We start from the raw sequence: 9760 nt of genomic DNA, 5'->3' as shown, positions 1-9760 counted from the left end.
CGGAGCGGCGGGAGCGGGGCCGGGGCCGAGGCCGAGCCCAGTCCCAGGCCCAGTCCCGAGCCCAGGCCTAAGCCCAGTCCCGAGCCCGAGCCTCTCACGGCCCTTCCCGCACGGACACCGCAGGTGAGCGGGGCGGGGGGCGGCGGTGAGGTGGAGACCGGTGACCCCGGCGTCAGGCGGGACCGGGGCTCTCCGGTCTCCCCTTTATGTCCCGTGCGCGGCACGGAGCGGAATCTCCCGGTGCCCGGAGCTGGTGCCGCGCTGGGTGCAGGTTCCTCTCTGGGAGGGGCGCGCACCGTGGCTGCTGTAGGTGATGCGCAAGGGAATAAACCGGGCAAAAACAAGGCAGAGTCTGGGGAGGAGCGCCCGTCAGCAGGAGACACCGGGTATCCACCGCCAGTTACCGGCCGCACTTCTCAAAGGCTCTACATGACTCGGTTTTCGCCGCGCTGAGTATTCCAGTGATACCTGGCGATGCTCTCCGTGTTCTGAGTCCACCCAGGGACACACGGTGGGATCCCTGGCATGTCCCGGGCAAGGTGAGGAGCTGCCCAGCAAACACAGGCATGAGTAGAAAGAGAAAAGCAGCGAACTGTCCACGTCTGAGCATGGACTTTCTGAATCAGCAGGCTTTCATTTGGTCCCTCCTCAAAAGTGTGATTCTGGCCGTGTGGCCTTTTTTTTGGCTGCTTTATGGTCCTGTGCCCATCGATGCTGTGGAGTTGCTGCTGGAGAATAAACGTGAGCACAGGAACTTGTGTGTGTGTGTGCCTTGGGCACACCGATCTCACCAGGTCTTACACTTCGCTGTTTTTTCATGAGGAAGAGTTTGGATATTGCCGAGGATCACCATGTAGTGTTGAAATGAATCCACTAAGACAGGGCTGATGCTCTGTAATTGAGAGTTAGGGAAGGAACCATCCTGCCTGGTGCTGGTTGTGCTGCTGGGCAGTGCTGTGCTTTGCCAGCAGCCCCAGTGCTCCTGTGGAGGGTTACCCACCTGTGTGAGCAGGGTATCAGAGGGGCAGCACACTGTCACTGTGATCACACTGCCTTACAAGCCAGGACTGAGTGTTTTACTCATGGCTGTGAGGTCACCCACGCTGTCCAGCACAGCTCTGTGGTGCTGAGGTCAGCTCTGTGGCACAGCCTGGGCTGTCACTGCGCGTCCTTGTCCTCCAGACTGCTGGCTTTGGTACTGTGCCCATCTGGTGGTGCTACACTCAGGCCAGTTACTGTTTGTCTGCTTTTCAGCCGTCATCTTTTGTCTTCAAAAATGCCAGCTTTAGGAGGTGGATGGAGATGAGGGTTTGAGTCCTTTCTTCCTGAGATGGGGGTAGTGGGGTAACTCTAAGAAGGGGTTTAGTCTTCCATCTTTGGCTTACAAGACCAATGTTTTTATAAACTATTAGAGTTAATTAGAGTTTGAGTAGTTTTCTAAGGTGGCAGTACGGGGGAATAAAAATAGAATGATTGTGAGTAAGTGAAAGAGGCTAATTGCCAGGTTCACTGCAGCCCCACCAGGACTCAGCCATAGGATCATACAGCAGTTGGGGCTGGGAGGGCACCTTGTCTTGTTCCAGCTCCTGCCACAGCAGGGACACCTCCCACTGCCCCAGGTGCTCCCAGCCCCGGTGTCCAGCGAGGCCTTGGGCACTGCCAGGGATGCAGCTGGGCACCCTGTGCCAGGGCCTCCCACCGTGCCAGGGAGCAATCCATGCTCTGCTCCTGTCTTTCAATTTGAACCCACTCCCTTTCTCCATCCCTGCAGACTCTCATAAATGTCTTGTCCCACCCTTGCTGCAGCCCCTTCAGAGCTGGAGGGCCGTGGTGAGGTCTCCCTGCAGCCTTCCCTTGTGCGGCTGGGCAGTCCCAGTTCCCTCCCTCTGCTCACAGCACGCCCGCTGCCCCGCTCTGTGGTATTCACGCCCTCTGAACAGAGAGAAGCTGTGAGACAACAAGAGAAGAAGGAAAACATGATTCTTACCTCGCTTGCTGTGCCCATGTTGTGCTAAAGTAGAATGCAATATGGAGATGATTTACCCAAAGTGAGGATGTTTTGTGCCCCTGGCCTATCAGGGCCAAGAAGTGTGTGTGTGTGGGACTGTTGTGATGATGTTCACAGGGGTCTTAGGATGAGGGAGGAGACGAGGATCTGGCTCCATGTTTCAGAAGGCTTGATTTATTATTTTATGATATATATTACATTAAAAATATACGAAAAGAATAGAAGAAAGGATTTCATCTGAAGGTTAGCTAGCTAAGAATAGAAAAAGAAGGAATGATAACAAAGGATTGTGTCTTGGACAGAGAGTCTGAGCCAGCTGACTGTGATTGGCCATTAATTACAAACAACCACATCAGCCAATCCCAGACCCACCTGTTGCATTCTGCAGCAGCAGATAACCATTGGTTACATTTTGTTCCTGAGGCCTCTCAGCTTCTCAGGAGGAAAAATCCTAAGGAAAGGATTTTTCATAAAAGATGTCTGTGACAGACTGTCACGGGACAGTCAGGGGAGAATCAGAGATGAGGGCAGTTCTGTGCAGTTGTGAGTAAGAGTGAGTGCATGGCAGATTCAGTTTAGATGAAATGTACATAGTGTAGTATAACAAAGTAATTCTTTAGCCTTCTGATGGTGGAGTCAGATGCGTCATTCTCTCTCCCCTTTGTCAGAGTCACCTTTGATGTACAATACCGCTCTGCTCAGCCCGCTGGTCCTCATCGCGGTCCTCTTGTGCTTTGCAGGACCATGGATTTCCCGGGGCACTTTGAGCAGGTCTTCCAGCAGCTCAACTACCAGCGGCTGCACGGGCAGCTGTGCGACTGCGTCATCGTGGTGGGCAACCGGCACTTCAAGGCGCACCGCTCAGTGCTGGCCGCCTGCAGCACGCACTTCCGCGCGCTCTTCACCGTGGCCGAGGGCGACCAGAGCATGAACATGATCCAGCTAGACAGCGAGGTGGTGACGGCCGAGGCCTTCGCTGCGCTCATCGACATGATGTACACCTCCACGCTGATGCTGGGCGAGAGCAACGTCATGGACGTGCTGCTGGCCGCCTCGCACCTGCACCTCAACTCGGTGGTCAAGGCCTGCAAGCACTATCTGACGACGCGGACGCTGCCACTGTCGCCGCCCAGCGAGCGCGCGCAGGAGCAGAGCGCGCGGCTGCAGCGCTCCTTCATGCTGCAGCAGCTGGGGCTCAGCATCGTCAGCTCGGCGCTGGGCTCGGCGCAGGGCGCCGAGGAGCCGGCGGGCGCGGCGGGCGCAGCGCTGCGCGGGGGGCTGGAGCAGCGCGCCGCCTTCCCCATGCGCCGCCTGCACAAGCGCAAGCAGTCCTCCGAGGAGCGCGCCCGCCAGCGCGCGCGGCCCGCCCTGGACGAGCCCGGCACTGACGGCGCTGCGGAGAGCGGGCAGCCCGTTGTGCACTCCCGCGAGGATTTCTTCTCGCCCGACTCGCTCAAGATGGTGGACAACTCCAAGGCCGACACGGTGGCCGATAACCAGGAGGACAACACCATCATGTTCGACCAGTCTTTCGGTGCTCAGGAGGATGCCCAAGTGCCCAGCCAGTCAGACAATGGCGGGGGGAACATCTCCCAGATGTCCATGGCGTCCCAGGCCACGCAGGTGGAGACCAGCTTTGACCAGGAGGCTGCTGCTGAGAAGAGCAACTTCCCATGTGAAAACCCAGAGGTCAGCCTGAATGAGAAGGAGCACATGAGGGTGGTGGTGAAGTCTGAGCCCCTGAGCTCCCCGGAGCCCCAGGATGAGGTGAGCGATGTCACCTCCCAGGCAGAGGGCAGTGAGTCCGTGGAGGTGGAAGGAGGGGTGGTGAGTGCAGAGAAGATCGAGCTGAGCCCCGAGAGCAGCGACCGCAGCTTCTCGGACCCCCAGTCCAGCACCGACAGAGTGGGGGACATCCACATCATGGAGGTGTCCAACAACCTGGAACACAAGTCCTCTTTCAGCATTTCGAATTTTTTGAATAAAAGCAGGGGAGGTGGCTTTGGCGCTGGCCAAAACAATGACGACAACATTCCCAACACCACCAGTGACTGCAGGATGGACAGCGACGCCCCGTACCTGATGAGCCCGGAGTCGGGGCCCGCCGGTGGCCATTCCTCTGCTGCTGTCTCACACGTGGAGAACCCGTTCAGCGAGCCCACGGACTCCCACTTTGTGAGGCCCATGCAGGATGTGATGGGCCTGCCGTGCGTGCAGACCTCCGGCTACCGAGCAGCAGAGCAGTTCAGCATGGATTTCCCCCGCTCGGGGCTGGGCCTGCACTCGCTGTCCCGGGCCATGATGGGCTCCGTGAGGGGAGGAGCAGGCGGCTTTCCTGGCTACCGGCGCATCGCCCCCAAGATGCCCGTGGTGACCTCTGTGCGGGGCTCGCAGCTGCAGGAGAGCTCGTCGGGCTCGCAGCTGATGCTGAACGGCGGCGCGTCCTTCGAGGGCGGGCACCTGTCGCAGCCGGGCCCGCCGCAGCTGACGCGCGCCTCGGCCGACGTGCTGTCCAAGTGCAAGAAGGCTCTGTCGGAGCACAACGTGCTGGTGGTGGAGGGCGCGCGCAAGTACGCCTGCAAGATCTGCTGCAAGACCTTCCTGACGCTGACGGACTGCAAGAAGCACATCCGCGTGCACACGGGGGAGAAGCCCTACGCCTGCCTCAAGTGCGGCAAGCGCTTCAGCCAGTCCAGCCACCTGTACAAACACTCTAAGACCACCTGCCTCAGGTGGCAGAGCAGCAACCTGCCCAGCAGCTTGCTGTGAGCGGAGCAGCCTCGCTGCCGGCGGGGAGGGACAGCGGCGCGCCCGGCGCCGGCACGGCTCGGCTCTGCCTTTGGGGATATCCGGTACCTACCTCGCGGGTGCCGCCGCCGGGAGCCGCGCGGCGGGATGGGGATGCGACCCCGCGGCGGGGATGGGGATGGGGCCCCACGGCCACCAGCCCCTTTGCAGGGCAGAGGGGCGACAGCACGGGGGTCTCCTGAGATGGCACGGTCTGACAACAGCAAACTGACAAACTGACGTGCGCGTTTCTTTTCTCTTTTTGTTTTTTTTTTTTCCCTTCTCTCTAAAGCATTTTGTAACAGTGAAAGCATTTAAATGATTACTGTAACATGAGTTGCTGCATTACATGAGGATGGTGGTGCAGACCCCTTTACCTTTAAAAGAGAGAAACGGCTTAGGCTGCACCTGTCTGACATAATGCTTTAAAATACGCTAATTATGAGGATAGTTCTAGGATTATGAATGTATGTTTGGCTGTTTTGTAGTAAAGGACACTGTGTAATCAAGGTGCTTAAATTAAATCCCAGACAAGTAACTTTTGGACTGTCAGGTGTACATATAACTTTAACACAGCAAGATCTGGATATTTGGCTGGTTTTTTTTTTTTTTTTTTGTAGAAGCGAGTATTAAGTGGTAAGTGAAGTACTGTCTCTTGTTTGTGCTATTCCTAGCAGTATTTTAACCAGTTTGTATCTCCAATGTTACACTTCTATATACGCAGAAGTTTGAGCAGAGCTTGTCTTTGTCTGTTGTTTTGAAGGAGAGGGAATTTGTGATGGCTTTTTTGGCCGCACAAGGCAGCACCTCGCTGTTCCCAGATGCCCACAGCCCATCTGGTCCCCGTTATGGCGCGAGCACGTTGTCTTTTGCTCTTATCTCCAGCCTTTAATTTCCTGCCCTGCGCACTGAGTGACTTCCCTTGGCAGCTGTGGGTCTGTCCTTGGAGCCAATGGCTCCTGGGTCAGGAGCAGTCCTCCTCTGCCGTATTGCACAGAATCACAGAGTATGCTCAGCTGGAAGGGAGCCCTCAGGATCACTGTGTCCAGCTCCTGGCCTTGCAGGGGATACCCCAACCATCCCATTTGTGCCTGACACTTCTTCGCCTCAGGCAGCTTTGGGGTTGTGACCCTGTCCCTGGGGATCTTGTTCAGTGCCAGACCACCCTGTGGGTGAAAAACCTTTCCTGATAGCCAACCTAAACCTCCCCTGATTCACCCTCAGCCGTTTTCTCACGTCCTGTCACAGGTCACGAGAGTGAGGAGCTCTGTGCCTGCCCTTCTGCTGCTCCTCAGGAGGATGATGAAGGCCCTGGTGAGGTCTGACCTCAGTGTCCTCTCCTCCAGGCTGAGCAAACCAAGTGCCCTCAGCTGCTCCTCATGAAGCTTCCTCTCCAGAGCCCTCACCACCCCCTGGCCTCCTCTGGGCAGCCTCTAACAGCTTAATGTCTTTGGTATGATGGTGCTCAAAACTGCCCCAGCACCTGAGCTGAGGCTGCCCCAGAGCAGAGCAGCACAGGACAGGACAATCCCTCCCCGACCCTGCTGCTGACACCCCCAGGATGTGGCTGGCCCTCCTGGCTGCCAGGGCATGGCTGGCTCACATCCTGTAAAACGTCCTCCTCAAATCCACTTAAGATAGTGTCATAAAAGTACTTTTCCCCTTACATTTAAAAAAAAGCTAATGTAAATTTAATTTTTTTAAAAATGGCACCATACGCACGCAGCAGAAATTTATCTTTTTCTACATAAATCATGTAAATCTCTTTTTAATTTCCTCTTCTTGGTGCCACCATTACTTAACACTGCCTGCAGCCTCCTTTCTCCCTTGTCAAAGGTGCACACGCACTGTGCTCAGCAATGTTAAGTTTTAAATAAATTTCCAGAGCCTTTCTGCTGGTGGTAAATGCAGCTCAGCTGAGAGGGGCTGGGTCAGGGCTGCAGGGTGTCCTTCTGCTCAGGTGAGGCAGGGGAGTCCCTGCACCTGCCTTGTCAGCAGGTGTTGTTTGCACCTTGACCATCTGAGGAGTGCAGAAACATAGGAGATGGGTGGGTTAATTCCTTTAAAATGTTACTATTTTGTTATAGGAGTTACTTAATGGTCATATCTCTGATTTTTTTTAAGCATTAAAATAACACTTTTTTGAAGCAGTGGGATATGCTGTGTTTTGTTTTAAATTTCAGTATTGGGGACTAACAGCACTGAGCTGCATAAACACTCTCCCAAACATCAGTAAAATGCAGTATTTTGTACTTTAATATTTTCTTGTGTTGCTTTTTCAAGTAACACTGTTTCATCTTCATTGCATTTCTAGTGTTTTGCATTTCAAAAACAAGGCTTTTTTTTCACTTTGTGTTTCCTGTAGCACATCCACATTTTTGAATTGTTGCAATGTTTTGGAATAAAGCATCTCTTTGCGCAGTGAGACTAACTAGGAACTAATATGAGCAGATAAACACTTGACTGGACTCCTGAAGTGTTTTTATAAAGATTTGATGTGGAATATCAGTTCTGTATTCTTTCTTTGTGAAGAATTTCTGAAGGAGCGCTTTTGGCAGCGGCAGCTTTAAATTCCATGTTCAGTTGGTGTGAGCCTGGAGCCTGCAGCTGCCTCGCAGCCTTCTGAGTCTTCCTGAACACAGCAATAAATTCCTGGGGATAGCATGAATGAACACGCGGGGCCTGAGCTGCCCTCTCCACCCCACAGCCTGGAGAGCTGATGCTGGACTGTGCTCAGAGCTGAGCTTTGCACAGGGGATCTGGCCTGGAGGCCTGGGGCTGTCTGTTCCAAAGCACCTGGAAATAAACCCTGCATTCTGTGTGGCTGTGTCTGCCTGGCTTCACTGCTGCGGGGCTCTCCACGCCAGCCTGTACAGAAAAAATTGTGACTGCACAAGGGATCATAAAAACCTCACCTTGGTAATAATTTTGTCCCCTGTAGCGTTCTTTGGATTACTTTTGTTGATGACGTAATATTTACACAGCACCTGTGAAATTCATGATCCGTGGTCACTGCTCCTCTCTGAATCCCTCATGGGAGTGTGAAAAACACCAATCACTTGTTTTTAAAATTTTAAAAGCTTAATAATAATAAAATGGTTATTAAAAATAGCAATACAATTAGAGTAATAATAATTTGGACAAATTGAATTAGGACAATATGAGACAATAAAAACAAAGAGTTACAGACAGTCCGGGCACCTTTTTCTGGGCAGCACGAGCCCCAGAAAGGACCCAGGTTAACAGAGGATTAACCCTTAAAACAACAGCCTGTTGAATATTCATACACCTCATCCATGATGCATCAATTCCATTCAAACACAGGATTCTGTCTGGGCAGTGTCAGCTGCTTCCTCTGAATCCTGACAGCTCTTCAGGGCTGAGCGAGGCAGGAAGAAGTTCATTTCTCCTGATAATGGAGCAATAAATTCCATTTCTCTGAAAGATTCAGGTGTCCTGTGGCTGCTATCTCAGTGTGAGTCCTTTCTTTAGAAAAAGTATCCTACATAGCATGGTTTCTATTTTAACATTTTTTATAACCTAAAACTATATTTAACACACTACTTAAGAGAACTAATACAGCACAACTTTCTGACAGAACACAAAGAATATTCATTTGAATATTTGCGAAAAGCCAATCATAAAATACAGGCATTTTTCACAGGAGGATGTCTCAGGTGCAGGAGGTGCTTGTCTCAGGGGAGTTCTGGGATGGACACCTGAGCCCCGTGCTCCAGTCCCCGTGGCAGCTGATTTACCAGCTCATGTCTGCTTCTTTGAGCACCTGGGGAGCCTGGCACACCTGCTCGGACACCAGGCCAGTCCCTGTTGTCACCAGAAACCTCTCAGATGCTTGGCCACCATCCTGCAGTGTCACAGCAGCTCCACCACCACCACCACCAGCATCCCCAGAGTCAGCACTGAGGACTCTTGGAGAGCAGTGAGCTCCCCCTGGACCCACACCTTCTGGGTCCTGGCCACCCTTCCTCAGCTGCCTCATCCTACTCCAGAGAAGACAGCTCTAACTCCTGGCCCTGCACCTGTCCTATGTCCCATGTCCCATGTCCCATACCTCATGCGTGGGACATGGTTTTCACAGCAAATCCAGTGCTCATTCCCACTGCAGTCTGGGCAGTCCCCAGCCAGCTGGGATGCCCAGAGCACACTGCCTTCCTCCCCACCAGCACGGCCACCAGCCTTTCCTGCTCAGTCCAGGTTACAAACCTCCAGAACTATTTCTGGCAGGCCCGCACAACCAGCCATGCTTGTGGATCCAAAGTTACTGATAAATGTGTCACAGTTCCTCCCGTGATGCAGGGCAGCTCCCCCCGCCGGTACTGCTACCAGAGAAGTGATCACTGATATCCCCAGCTGGGGCCTGTGCAGAAACCACAGACAGGACAGGGCTGCTGGGAACGTGCCTGGAGCTGTTTGATTTCCCAGCATCACTCCCATTCCATGGCTATGGCAATGGGAAGATGCCACCAGCTCACATCCCAGGCAGCAGACACACAACTCAATGTCACAACTCACTCCAGGAGTTTTTTGCCCAATCCCACAAAGCAAAAGCACATTGACAGTGTTTATATCTGTACAGTAACTATTCTATATTGACAGTAGTTCTGTCCAATCACTATAAGCACAGGTACCTGTGGTTAAACAGTGCTTGCTTATTTCAAATACAATACCTGCTTGTGAGCCTTCAAACACAATGCACAGAGCTCCATTATTAAGCTTTAACTTCCCAATATCTTGCTAGATAAACTTTCTGTAGCTTAGGGAGTTATTCTAGATAAGTGTTAATACACAGATCATTGCTCTATTTGTCCTTGCTTTTCTACTTTTTACATAATTTTTCTGCTGACCAATCTCATGGCTGCTGCTCAGCTCCAATCCCAGTTCTGCTGTCTCTGGGGCCTGCATTTTGCTGCTTTCCCAAAACCCTCTGATTTTGAGGATTCCCAC

At 53.0% G+C, this 9760-nt stretch overlaps 1 protein-coding gene across 2 annotated transcripts; it reads left to right on the top strand.

Annotated features, from left to right (window-relative positions):
* Nucleotides 1-13: 13 nt before the first annotated feature.
* ZBTB5 (zinc finger and BTB domain containing 5) lies at nt 14-5069 on the top strand. 2 transcript variants are annotated; one of them, XM_066569367.1, is made up of 2 exons: nt 14-123; nt 2749-5069. In XM_066569367.1, the coding sequence occupies exon 2, from the start codon at nt 2753-2755 to the stop codon at nt 4775-4777; it is 2025 nt and encodes a 674-aa protein (XP_066425464.1). In that variant the 5' UTR covers nt 14-123; nt 2749-2752; the 3' UTR covers nt 4778-5069. The 2 variants fall into 2 exon arrangements, with proteins under 2 accessions (XP_066425464.1, XP_066425463.1); XM_066569366.1 differs by lacking the exon at nt 14-123 and adding an exon at nt 522-539.
* Nucleotides 5070-9760: the final 4691 nt, after the last annotated feature.

This window comes from Molothrus aeneus, chromosome Z (genome assembly GCF_037042795.1).
Source record: "Molothrus aeneus isolate 106 chromosome Z, BPBGC_Maene_1.0, whole genome shotgun sequence".
In the NCBI taxonomy this organism is placed as follows: Eukaryota; Metazoa; Chordata; class Aves; order Passeriformes; family Icteridae; genus Molothrus; species Molothrus aeneus.
The sequence above is the reverse complement of the archived record's forward strand: the minus strand, read 5'-3'. Positions and strand labels throughout refer to the sequence as shown.